The sequence below is a fragment of the Pseudophryne corroboree genome, chromosome 9 (genome assembly GCF_028390025.1).
Source record: "Pseudophryne corroboree isolate aPseCor3 chromosome 9, aPseCor3.hap2, whole genome shotgun sequence".
Classification (NCBI taxonomy): Eukaryota; Metazoa; Chordata; class Amphibia; order Anura; family Myobatrachidae; genus Pseudophryne; species Pseudophryne corroboree.
In genome coordinates, this window is record NC_086452.1 from 62088656 (window position 1) to 62102545 (window position 13890).

The following is a 13890-nucleotide window of genomic DNA, read 5'->3' on the forward strand; positions in this document are numbered from 1 at the left end:
TTTGGATTTGGGAACCTATGTCATGTTTCAGGACCTCAAGCTTAAAAGGTTAAAACATATGGCTTAGATGAATATGGTGGGAATAGTGCACAGTAGGAGTATAGACAGGACACGGTGAAGTCCATGAAACCAAAAAGTGATGATAAAGTGAGAATGACCGCAGTTGCCAATTACAGAAACAAAGTGGGTGATAGGTAGTCATGTAGAGACACTGGATAATGTGGCACAGTGGAGGGCTTTGGAGGTGAGCATAAGGATTTTACATGTCACCGTGGAGAAATGTCTGTCTCTAGGATGCAGTATTAGCTAGCAAGAAGAGTCAGGACAGATGGGAGCGGTGCCACTTTGGATAACGGAGGTCACCGAGCAGGGAATTGCAGGAATGAGATAGCAGATGTGTGTTAATAGTGTGGTAAAGGAGGATAAAGGTATGTTTTAGAGGTTTCATGACTTTACATGCAAAGGGAAAGTTAGCAACTGGGCAGTAATCTGTAAGAGAGTAAAGGTCGGGGGATGGCTCCTTTAGATCTAGCTGGCAACAAAGGTTCCCCTCTCTGCGCAATCATTTCCCACACTTATCTCAGATCTCTGCTGCCGGTTCATAAATGCTTAGAAAGATTTGAAGGGATTTAGCAGCAGTAAAATATATCTGGAAAGAAGTGTGTGATCATTTATTTCCACGCACACGGGAATGGTGAGGTGCGGCCGGACTCAGCTGTCCATTTTAATGCAACAAAATACGAATGACGAAGCAGAAAAATTCACCGGGTGCCCTAAGGATGGAGTAATTGTCCCGTTCAGTGTAGAGGAAGTAGCGCTATGTAACAGCAGCTGTGTACAGTCTGGCAGGAGAATCGCATCCCAGACTGTTGTCATTTCCTGCCCGAATATTAATAGGATTCTGAGCTTGGAGCAGAACACACAATATAAATATAGTCTACTCCTGAGTCACAGGCAGAGTTCCATCCCCATTCATTAGTGTTCCGACTGCATGTGTGATATAAAACTATGCAGATACATCTTTATAACGAGGAAACATTATTTGCCATTATAATTTAGAATCCAATTCAAACTTCTCACACTCACCTACAAAGCACTCCTCTCCCACTTACATCTCTGACCTTATCTCCCCTTACACTCCCACCAGTCTTCTTCGCTCTGCTAATGCATGCCGACTCTCCTGTCGGCCTTTTGGCTAAGATCAAGTGTAGTACCTGCTCGAGGGAAACACTTGTTGGAGTACCTGTTCTTACACTAGGAGCGTGAGAGGTTCCTAGTGTGGAATGGAGAAACACCTTGTGGAGTACCATGCTGGGGTGTGGCAATACCTCTGGTCGAGAGTGGAGAAAAAATAAGAATTTACTTACCGATAATTCTATTTCTCGTAGTCCGTAGTGGATGCTGGGAACTCCGTAAGGACCATGGGGAATAGCGGCTCCGCAGGAGACAGGGCACATCTAAAGAAAGCTTTAGGATCACCTGGTGTGCACTGGCTCCTCCCCCTATGACCCTCCTCCAAGCCTCAGTTAGGACACTGTGCCCGGACGAGCGTACACAATAAGGAAGGATTTTGAATCCCGGGTAAGACTCATACCAGCCACACCAATCACACTGTACAACTTGTGATCTGAACCCAGTTAACAGCATGATAATAGAGAAACCTCTATAAAAGATGGCTCACTACAACAATAACCCGAATTTTTTTGGTAACAATAATTATGTACCAGTATTGCAGACAATCCGCACTTGGGATGGGCGCCCAGCATCCACTACGGACTACGAGAAATAGAATTATCGGTAAGTAAAATCTTATTTTCTCTGACGTCCTAGTGGATGCTGGGACTCCGTCAGGACCATGGGGATTATACCAAAGCTCCCAAACGGGCGGGAGAGTGCGGATGACTCTGCAGCACCGAATGAGAGAACTCCAGGTCCTCCTCAGCCAGGGTATCAAATTTGTAGAAGTTTACAAACGTATTTGCTCCTGACGAAGTAACTGCTCGGCAAAGTTGTAAAGCCGAGACCCCTCGGGCAGCTGCCCAAGATGAGCCCACCTTCCTTGTGGAGTGGGCATTTTAAGATTTTTGGCTGTGGCAGGCCTGCCACAGAATGTGCAAGCTGAATTGTACTACAAATCCAACGAGCAATCGTCTGCTTAGAAGCAGGAGCACCCAGTTTGTTGGGTGCATACAGGATAAACAGCGAGTCAGATTTTCTGACTCCAGCCGTCCTGGAAACATATATTTTCAGGGCCCTGACCACGTCAAGCAACTTGGAATCCTCCAAGTCCTTAGTAGCCGCAGGTACCACAATAGGTTGCTTCATGTGGAATGCAGAAACCACCTTAGGTAGAAATTGAGGACAAGTCCTCAATTCTGCCCTGTCAGAATGAAATATTAAATAAGGGCTTTTATATGATAAAGCCGCCAGTTCTGACACACGCCTGGCTGAAGCCAGGGCTAACAGCATCGTCACCTTCCATGTGAGATATTTTAAGTCCACAGTGGTGAGTGGTTCAAACCAATGTGACTTTAGGAAACTCAACACAACATTGAGATCCCAAGGTGCCACTGGAGGCACAAAAGGAGGCTGTATATGCAGTACCCCTTTTACAAATGTCTGAACTTCAGGCACTGAAGCCAGTTCCTTTTGGAAGAAAATCGACAGGGACGAAATTTGAACCTTAATGGGCCCTAATCTTAGGCCCATAGACAGTCCTGTTTGCAGGAAATGGAGGAAACGACCCAGTTGAAATTCCTCTGTAGGGGCCTTCTTGGCCTCCCACCACGCAACATATTTTCGCCAAATGCGGTGATAATGTTTTGCGGTTACGTCCTTCCTGGCCTTGACCAGGGTAGGGATGACTTCATCTGGAATGCCTTTTTCCTTCAGGATCCGGCGTTCAACCGCCAAGCCGTCAAACGCAGCCGCGGTAAGTCTTGGAACAGACAAGGCCCCTGCTGGAGCAGGTCCTTTCTTAGAGGTAGAGGCCACGGTTCGTCCGTGAGCATCTCTTGAAGTTCCGGATACCAAGTCCTTCTTGGCCAATCCGGAACCACGAGTATAGTTCTTACTCCTCTCCTTCTTATGATTCTCAGTACTTTTGGTATGAGAGGCAGAGGAGGGAACACATACACTGACTGGTACACCCACGGTGTTACCAGAGCGTCCACCGCTATTGCCTGAGGGTCCCCTGACCTGGCGCAATATCTGTCTAGTTTTTTGTTTAGACGGGACGCCATTATGTCCACCTTTGGTTTTTCCCAACGGTTTACAATCAGGTGGAAGACTTCTGGGTGAAGTCCCCACTCTCCCGGGTGAAGGTCGTGTCTGCTGAGGAAGTCTGCTTCCCAGTTGTCCACTCCCGGAATGAACACTGCTGACAGTGCTATCACATGATTTTCCGCCCAGCGAAGAATCCTTGCAGCTTCTGCCATTGCCCCCCTGCTTCCCGTGCCGCCCTGTCTGTTTACGTGGGCGACTGACGTGATGTTGTCCGATTGGATCAATACCGCCTGACCCTGAAGCAGGGGTTTCGCTTGACTTAGGGCATTGTAAATGGCCCTTAGTTCCAGAATGTTTATATGAAGAGATGTCTCCAGGCTTGACCATAAGCCCTGGAAATTCCTTCCCTGTGTGACTGCTCCCCAGCCTCGCAGGCTGGCAACCGTGGCCACCAGGACCCAGTCCCGAATGCCGAATCTGCGGCCCTCTAGAAGATGAGCACTCTGCAACCACCACAGGAGGGATACCCTTGTCCCCGGTGACAGGGTTATCCGCTGAAGCATCTGAAGATGCGACCCGGACCATTTGTCCAGTAGGTTCCACTGGAAAGTCTTGCGTGGAATCTGCCGAATGGGATTGCTTCGTTAGGAAGCCACCATTTTTACCCAGAACCCTTGTGCATTGATGCACTGAGACTTGGTTCGGTTTTAGGAGGTTCCTGACTAGCTCGGATAACTCCCTGGCTTTCTCCTCCGGGAGAAACACCTTCTTTCTGGACTGTGTCCAGGATCATCCCTAGGAACAGAAGACAAGACGTCGGAACCAGCTGCGATTTTGGAATATTGAGAATCCAATCGTGCTGCCGCAACACTACCTGATATAGTGTTACACCGATCTCCAACTGTTCCCTGGATCTTACCCTTATCAGGGAATCGTCCAAGTAACGGATAACTAAAATTCCCTTCCTTCGAAGGAATATCATCATTACGGTCATTACTTCAGTAAAGACCCGGGGTGCCATGGACCATCCCTACGGCAGCGTCCGAACTGATAGTGACAGTTCTGTACCATAACCTGAAATACCCTTGGTGAGAAGGGTAAATTTTGACCTGAAGGTAAGCATCCTTGATGTCCCGAGACATCATGTAGTCCCCTTCTTCCAGGTTTGCAATCACTGCTCTGAGTGACTCAATTTTGAATTTGAACCTCTGTATGCAAGTGTTCAAAGATTTTAGATTTTAGATTTTAAAATCGGTCTCCCCGAGCCGTCTGGCTTCGGTACCACAATAGTGTGGAATAATACCCCGTTCCCTGTTGCAGGAGGGGTACCTTGATTATCACCTGCTGGGAATACAGCTTGTGAATGGTTTCCAAAACTGCCTCCCTGTCAGCGGGAGACGTCGGTAAAACAGACCTTTGGAAACGGCGAGGGGGATACGTCTCGAATTCCAATTTGTACCCCTGAAATATTACCAGAAGGATCCAGGGGTCTACTTGCGAGTGAGCCCACTGCGCACTGAAATTCATTGAGAACGGGACCCCACCGTGCCTGAACTTGTAAAGCCCTAGCGTCATACTGAGGGCTTGGCAGAGGCGGAAAAGAGTTTCTGTTCCTTGGAACTGGCTGATCTCTGCAGCCATTTTCCTCTCCCTCTGTCACGAGCAGAAAAGAGGAACCCTTTTGTCCGCTTGCCAACCAGGCCTGCGCCTGATAATACGGCATCTTATTTTGAGAGGCGACCTGGGGTACATCCCCTCTTTTAAGGCAATACTTCCAAATGCCGTTTGGAATCCGCATCACCTGACCACTTTACTGGTATAATTGGACAACGCACTTATACTTGATGCCAGTCGGCAAATATTCCGCTGTGCATCATGCATATATAGAAATGCATCTTTTAATTGCTCTATAGGCAATAATATACTGTCCTTATCTAGGATATCATATTTCCAGTCAGGGAATCCGACCACGCCAACCCAGCACTGCACATCCAGGCTGAGGCGATTGCTGGTCGCAGTATAACACCAGTATGTGTGTAAATACATTTTAGGATACCCTCCTGCTTTCTATCAGCAGGATCCTTAAGGGCGGCCATCTCCAGAGAGGGTAGAGCCCTTGTACAAGCGTGTGAGCGCCTTATCCCCCCTAGGGGGTGTTTCCCAACGCCCCCTAACCTCTGGCGGGAAAAGGTATACTGCCAATAACTTTTTAGAAATTATCAATTGTTATCGGGGGGAAACCCACGCATCATCACACACCTCATTTTATTTCTCAGATTCAGGAAAACTACAGGAAGTTTTTCCTCACCAAACATAATACCCCTTTTTTTGGTGGTATTTATATTATCAGAAGAGTGTAAACTTTTTCCATTGCCTCAATCATGCAATGTGTGGCCCTATTGGAAATCACGGTTGTCTCTTCACCGTCGACACAGGAGTCAGTATCCGTGTCGGCGTCTGTATCTGAGGTAACGGGCGCTTTAGAGCCCCTGTATGAGACGTCTGGACATGCACAAGCTGAGTAGCCGGCTGTCTCATGTCAACCACTGTCTTTTATACAAAGCTGACACTGTCACGCAATTTCAACAGTACATCCACTCAGGTGTCGACCCCCCAGGGGGTGACAACACTATTACAGACACTCCACTCCGTCTCCTCATCATTTTTCTCCTCATACATGTCGACACAAACGTACCGACACACAGCACACACACAGGGAATGCTCTGATAGAGGACAGGACCCCACTAGCCCTTTGGGGAGACAGAGGGAGAGTTTGCCAGCACACACCAAAGCGCTATATATATACAGGGATAACCTTATATAAGTGTTTTTCCCCTTATAGCTGCTGTATTGTTAATACTGCGCCTAATTAGTGCCCCCCTCTCTTTTTTAACCCCTTTCTGTAGTGTAGTGACTGCAGGGGAGAGCCAGGGAGCTTCCCTCCAACTGAGCTGTGAGGGAAAATGGCGCCAGTGTGCTGAGGAGATAGGCTCCGCCCCTTTCTCGGCGTCCTTATCATCCGTTTTCTTGTATGTTTTGGCAGGGGTTAAATGCATCCATATAGCCCAGGAGTTATATGTGATGCATTTATTTTAGCCATAAAAGGTTTTCTATCGATTTATTGCGTCTCAGGGCGCTGCCGCCCCAGCGCCCTGCACCCTCAGTGACCGGAGTGTGAAGTGTGCTGAGAGCAATGGCGCACAGCTGCGGTGCTGTGCGCCTACCTTTATCTGAAGACAGGAAAGTCTTCTGCCGCCGATTTTTCCGGACCTCTTCGCTCTTCTGGCTCTGTAAGGGGGCCGGCGGCGCGGCTCCGGTGACCCATCCAGGCTGAACCTGTGATCGTCCCTCTGGAGCTAATGTCCAGTAGCCTAAGAAGCCCAATCCACTCTGCACGCAGGTGAGTTCGCTTCTTCTCCCCTTAGTCCCTCGATGCAGTGAGCCTGTTGCCAGCAGGTCTCACTGAAAATAATAAACCTACACTAAAACTTTCACAAAGAGCTCAGGAGAGCCCCTAGTGTGCACCCTTCTCGTCGGGCACAGAAAATCTAACTGAGGCTTGGAGGAGGGTCATAGGGGGAGGAGCCAGTGCACACCAGGTGATCCTAAAGCTTTCTTTAGATGTGCCCTGTCTCCTGCGGAGCCGCTATTCCCCATGGTCCTTACGGAGTTCCCAGCATCCACTAGGACGTCAGAGAAACTGGGCTTAGTATCCATCGTTGAAATAAGACCCCTTGCGTGGAGCGGGAACGGCCTGGTTTACTATCTACTCTCGTACTGGGGGTTGACCCTGGCACAGAGTGGATATGAAGCTTGGTCTGGCTGGAGGTCGGGAGCAGCCTGAAGCCCGAGGTGATATGTGCCCCTGGTGCTGGAAGAGCCCGAACACGCACTGGTGATGACTGTCCACCTTTGCACTAGTACGGCACTTTGCACTTTCACTTCCCCAACTTCTGATGCACCTTTTTCCTTTGCCCTGGCCTTTTGGCTAAGGCAGGGATCATTTTTTATAACCCCCCCCTTCCCTCCGGCCTTCTGGCTGGGGCTTATTTATTTATTCACGTGTTTTGCACTTTTTATGTTTTTTGTGCGTTTGTCACGGTTTTGTTGGGGTTTAGGCGAGACCCTTACGGGCCACCCTCTCCTCTAGTTAGCTGAGGCCCTCTCCTTTTGGGGAGGGCTAGAGGTTGTTTTCGTACCCCAGGGGGAAGCTTCGGCCAACCTTGGGGATACCCGAGGGTCCCTCTGCGCTTCGGCAAGGAGAGACCCGCAGACCCTTTTTCCCCTCAGTAGGCCTTTTGGCTCTGAGGGGTTGGGGAGTAATGGGGCCCTTCTCCTTTTGGAGAGGGTCCAAGGTCCTATGCCCCCAGCACGTTTTGCACAGACACTGGGTGATGAAGTCACGCACCTCGGGCTTAAAAAAAAAAAAAACATGCCGACTCGCCTGTCTTCTGATTACTTCCTCCCACTCCTATCTCCAAGATTTTTCACGTGCTGCTCCGTTTCTCTGGATTTCTCTACCACTCCCCCTCAGACTCTCCACCTCTCTACAAAACTTCAATCGGGCTCTTAAGACCCACTTCTTTACCAAACCCATCCAAATCTCATCCTAACCCTCTGTTCCACGTTCTCGGTGTACCCCATCTGTGTCACCCCTGTCTGTCTACCCCTCCCCTTTAGAATGTAAGCTCTCACAAGCAGGGCCCTTTTCCCTTATGTACTTATCCTTTTCTTACTTTAATAATCCTCAAATGCCCCAAATCCTGCGGTTTTCAGCCACCCTGATACTTATTTCAGTGACGTCTGCTGGTGTAATTATGCTTAGTCACCCTGTACTTGTCCTATATTGTCTTCAACTGTATGTCACTATTTTCCTTTTTTGATTATTTGCTTATGTACTCTGTAATTGGGCGCAGCGGAACCCTTGTGGCGCTATATAGATAAAGGACAATAATAATTATATACAGCAAATGTTTAACTTCTCACTCTTCACTAACTAAAGGCATGAAGATCAATCGTGCCATATAATACCTGGCATTGCAGGAAATAATCTTTATTGGAGTGAATGTTGGCTTGGTTATTATATGGGACAATGTACACAAGATTCCTCTACAGCATTACACAGCACAGATAAGGGTTATAAAGAAGAACAGAACAGGTTTATGCACACTATGTCACAAGCTGTCACAGATAGGGAAGACCGCACAGATTATATCTGCTGAATTACAGTAGCACAGAAGTTACAGTATGTACAGCATAAAAGGAAATGTACTGTAAGGGGTATATTTAGTAGAAGTCAATTTTAATCGATTTCAGATAGATTAAAATCGATTTTAATCGATGTTGGACTTCCAGGGTTAAAACACACATTTACTAACAGATAATTTTTTATATTCAATTTTTAATGTTAGTAAATGTGCGTTTTAGCCCTGGAAGCCCAATATCAATGAAGATCGATTTTAATCGTCCTGAAATCGATTAAAATCGACATTTAGTAAATATACCCCTGAGTCTGGTCATTTCTGAAAAATAGGGACATTTGACGAAAATAGGAACATTTCAATCTTGGCACTATCCCTTGGAAAAGGTAGGGACAACTGGCAAATACGAAAACGTCAGATGATTTTACCTGTGTACAACAGATCGTAACGGAGTACTGGGGACATAAAATACCATTACTGGGAAAATCGGGATTCCCAACAGTTCCATTAATTCAGACGCAAACATTATTTACCCAACCCTTAACCTGAATGGCTGCTTCCTGCCACTGGGATTTCCTTCTCCTGGTGAAATCATGTCACAAGGATGAGCTCAATGGCTTATAGCAGGGATGGGGAACCTTCGGACCTCCAGCTGTTGTTGAACTACACGTACCAGCATGCCTTGCTACAGTTTTGCTATTTGGCCATGCAAAAAAACTGTTGCAGGGCATGCTGGGATGTGTAGTTTTACAACAGCTGGAGGGCCGAAGGTAGCCCATACCTGGGTTAAGGAATTTCCAAGCCCCCAGGCACCAATCGTTACCACGCTGGGACTTTGTGGCAGCCCACCAACGTAATTACACTGCATGGTCTGCCCAGTTTTACATTCACTTTATTTTTTTGCAATCTAGCAGGGGGCTTATATACCTGCCACAATAAATATAATAGGAGGGGTTGGGTTGTGATCCCCCACCCGGCTTTCTAAGCTGAAGAATTCCATTATTACATTTATGTGTTCTGTGATGATAGCCACACTTCTGGAGTGCATCTAATAAATACACAGTGACAGACAGGAATTCAGGCATCTACAGTGGCATTTAAAGAATTCCTTTTATTAGACAGGAGGCTTCTTCTCCACAGGGTATTTGGGGGAAACAGTTTTGCATTCAAGTAATGGACATGCTGAGTATATGCATCTGACAGATGCTGACTCCGTCATTTGGGCACCAGTACAGCCTATAAAATCTGTTTCCAAGTTCTGGCGGCCAGATTTAGTTATTGGAAACGTTTTCCTTTCTGCCGGAGTACAACATACTGTACAGCCGAAAAGTACTAAACACCCTACAGATCGTCCTCCTTTGTGGATACATCTCAATTTATCTGATGATACCACACTAGTGCCCAGTTATATCAAAGCTTGGAGAGAGACACAGTAGAGAGAAACTACCAACCAATCAGCTCCTAATTGTCATTTTTCAAGGACAGCCTGTAACATTGCTGATTGGTTGGTACTTTATCTCTCTCCATTCTCAGATAAATCTGGGCCTAGGAAACACACAATATGGGCAAATCGCGATCCGCCCGGAATTTTTGCGGGGGTGCCACGAGCACATGCGCAGCAGCCCCTACTTCGCATGCATCTGCATTTTCTGCAGGGGCTGCAGAAAATGCGGTCGCCTCTGCTTGTCAATCAGGCGGCAGCTCTCCGTTTTCAGGGAGGAAACGGACCGTTGCGGGGGCGGGGCAACCTGAACGGTGGGCTGTGCGGCGCGAACAGGGGGTGTCAGGGGCGTAGTCACGGCGGCTGCGTGACATCACACCCAGCCACCGCGACAGGTAAGATTCCGCTGGGACTCCTGCGGCCGCAGCTATGCTGCGCCGGCAGGAGTCAACCTTAGTTTCTGCTGACAAGCAGAAATTGCGAGGCGATCGCAATTTCTGCTTGTAGCAGGAAGGGGGAGGCGCCGGTCAGCATGCTGGGCGGCCCCCAGCATGCATGCAAAAGGATAGCAAATTCTGCTGATTAGCAGAATTTGCTATCCTTACTGAATTGGCCCCTATATGCTGGGGTAGATGCAGACCGAGTATGATGCTGGATTGCGTAGTGTATAAAATGTGATCTCTCATTTCTAAACACAGCAATTGCCACTATGCAGGTCCACAGTGCACAGAAAATCTGGATAGAGATAAGTAAGGCGCTTCCTACTATGACCTTAATGTAGATAGCCATAAGAGTTCAGTTTATAGTTCAATGGCTCTCATTCCGAGTTGTTCGCTCGCTAGCTGCTTTTAGCAGCATTGCACATGCTAGGCCGCCGCCCTCTGGGAGTGTATCTTAGCTTAGCAGAATAGCGATCGAAAGATTAGCAGAATTGCTACTAAATATTTTCTTGTAGTTTCTGAGTAGCTCCAGACCTACTCACAGATTGCGATCAACTCGGTCCGTTTAGTTCCTGTTTTGACGTCACAAACACGTCCTGCGTTCGGCCAGCCACTCCCCCGTTTCTCCAGAAACTCCCGCGTTTTTCCCTGACAGGCCTGCGTTTTTTTAGCTCACTCCCGGAAAACGCACAGTTACCACCCAGAAACGCCCCTTTCCTGTCAATCACTCACCGATCAGCAGTGCGACTGAAAAGCGGCGCAGGATCCACAGCAAATCTACTAAGTTTTGTGTAAAATAACTTAGCGCATGCGCCCTGCGTAACATGCGCATGCGCATTTAGCAACAAATCGCAGCATAGCGAAAATCGGCAACGAGCAAACAACTCGGAATGACCACCAATATTCCTTAAGGCAGAGGTTCTCAAACGCAGCCCTCAAGGCACCCCAACAGTCCAGGTTTTAAGTATATCTATGCTTAGCCACAGGTGACTTAATTAGCACCCCAGTTAATTTGATTTAACCAACTGTGCTGAGCCATGGATATACCTAAATCCCTGACCGTTGGGGTGCCTTGAGGACCGCGTATGAGAACCTCGGCCTTAAGGTGTAGGATCATAGTCAGCTCTCCTGAACAAATATGCTTCTCCTGTACACGGTTTCTCAATGCAGGAACAGAGGTTCAGATCAAATACCAAATGGGATCATTTTCTGTGTACTTTTCTTTTGAGTAATTGAGAGCCACATCGCTGCAAACTTTGTATCAAACTCTTATTATAGAGCTAACCCACAGCAACCACTACACAACCCCCTATTATATGCACATCAGGTATCTTCAGGCCAACAATCCACAGCTTTACCTTCCTCAGGTCATCGAGCCCGTACTCCACCGCCGACGTGAGAACTTCCAGCGCCTGCGGAGAACAGGAGCTTATCATTATTTGCAACTATAATATGGATCCATACAGAAACCTGAACACATAGGGGGTAATTCTGAGTTGATCGCAGCAGCAAGTTTGTTAGCAATTGGGCAAAACCATGTGCACTGCAGGGGGGCAGATATAACATGTGCAGAGAGAGTTAGATTTGGGTGGGTTATTTTGTTTCTGTGCAGGGTAAATACTGGCTGCTTTATTTTTACACTGCAATTTAGATTTCAGTTTGAATGCACCCCACCCAAATATAACTCTCTCTGCACATGTTATATCTGCCCCACCCCCACCCCCTGCAGTGCACATGGTTTTGCCCAACTGCTAAAAAATTTCCTGCTGCAATCAACTTGGAATTACCCCCATAAACCGAACATTCAAGTACCCACAATATAGAAAGACGTCTTGTGAAATTCAGAAATATACAATGTATGTAAAACTTCCCGTATAGTATTTCTCACATCTGATTATTTATCCCACGTCACTATTTGATATTGTCCATGATTGCCAGTAGTTTCAGGGTAAAGGGCCCATACACTAGAGCGACCACATGTCGGAGGCGATCGCAGGCGATCACCCCGGCAGCCTCCCGGGGGGCAGGATTGGCCAAGATACATCGTATGCTGCCCTTTTGCATCCGATGTATCTTGAGCGATCCTGGGCGATCCCAGCCATGCCCCCAGGTCGGACCTGATTGAATGTGCAGCACATTCAATTTGGAGGATCCGAACCGATGCTCACGGGAACGCGCATCGGATCAGAAACACCTCAAAAATGCCCGATTTCATCTAATATATCGGGACGAATGCCCGAAATCGTCTGAAATCAGGCATTATCGCTCTAGTGTATGGGGCCCTTAAGCAATGCTCTCTCCAATATTCTTCAAATTAAGCCTCAGGACATATGTATCAACAACTGAATTTGTCTGTGACAGGTATGGTTATTGTATTGTCCCAGTATATAAAAAGGATTACTACCAGTAATACACTAGTACGATTTTAGATGATTTCATACAATTCCGATATATCGGTCCGATATATTGTATGAAAAGTGGCAATTCGGAAGTGTTTTCTATCCGATCCGATCCGATGGTGCGGTCCTGTGAGCATCGGATAGGATCCCCTAATGATATATCGGAAATGGATGGAATCAGATGGAAAAATAAGAATTTACTTACCGATAATTCTATTTCTCCTAGTCCGTAGTGGATGCTGGGGACTCCGTCAGGACCATGGGGATTAGCGGCTCCGCAGGAGACAGGGCACAAAAGTAAAAGCTTTAGGATCAGGTGGTGTGCACTGGCTCCTCCCCCTATGACCCTCCTCCAAGCCTCAGTTAGGATACTGTGCCCGGACGAGCGTACACAATAAGGAAGGATTTTGAATCCCGGGTAAGACTCATACCAGCCACACCAATCACACTGTACAACCTGTGATCTGAACCCAGTTAACAGCATGATAACAGCGGAGCCTCTGAAAAGATGGCTCACAACAATAATAACCCGATTTTTGTAACAATAACTATGTACAAGTATTGCAGACAATCCGCACTTGGGATGGGCGCCCAGCATCCACTACGGACTACGAGAAATAGAATTATCGGTAAGTAAATTCTTATTTTCTCTGACGTCCTAAGTGGATGCTGGGGACTCCGTCAGGACCATGGGGATTATACCAAAGCTCCCAAACGGGCGGGAGAGTGCGGATGACTCTGCAGCACCGAATGAGAGAACTCCAGGTCCTCCTCAGTCAGGGTGTGCCCCTGACCAAGTATCAGCTCGGCAAAGTTGTAAAGCCGAGACCCCTCGGGCAGCCGCCCAAGATGAGCCCACCTTCCTTGTGGAATGGGAATTTACATATTTTGGCTGTGGCAGGCCTGCCACAGAATGTGCAAGCTGAATTGTACTACACATCCAACTAGCAATCGTCTGCTTAGAAGCAAGAGCACCCAGTTTGTTGGGTGCATACAGGATAACAGCAAGTCAGTTTTCCTGACTCCAGCCGTCCTGGAAACTATATTTTCAGGGCCCTGACAACATCTAGCAACTTGGAGTCCTCCAAGTCCCTAGTAGCCGCAGGTACCACAATAAGCTGGTTCGGGTGAAACACTGACACCACCTTAGGGAGAAACTGGGGATGAGTCCGCAGCTCTGCCC

The 13890-nt window shown here is 47.6% G+C and overlaps 1 protein-coding gene across 4 annotated transcripts in view; it reads right to left on the reverse strand.

The window, feature by feature from the left end:
- The window catches only part of BTBD19 (BTB domain containing 19), a 134852-nt gene that overhangs the window by 37691 nt on the left and 83271 nt on the right, over window positions 1–13890 (reverse strand). For all 4 annotated transcript variants that reach the window (XM_063939448.1, XM_063939445.1, XM_063939446.1 and 1 more), the window contains exon 3: window positions 11667–11720. In XM_063939448.1, the coding sequence (XP_063795518.1) occupies window positions 11667–11720 (54 nt within the window). The remainder of the gene's footprint in view (window positions 1–11666; window positions 11721–13890) is intronic.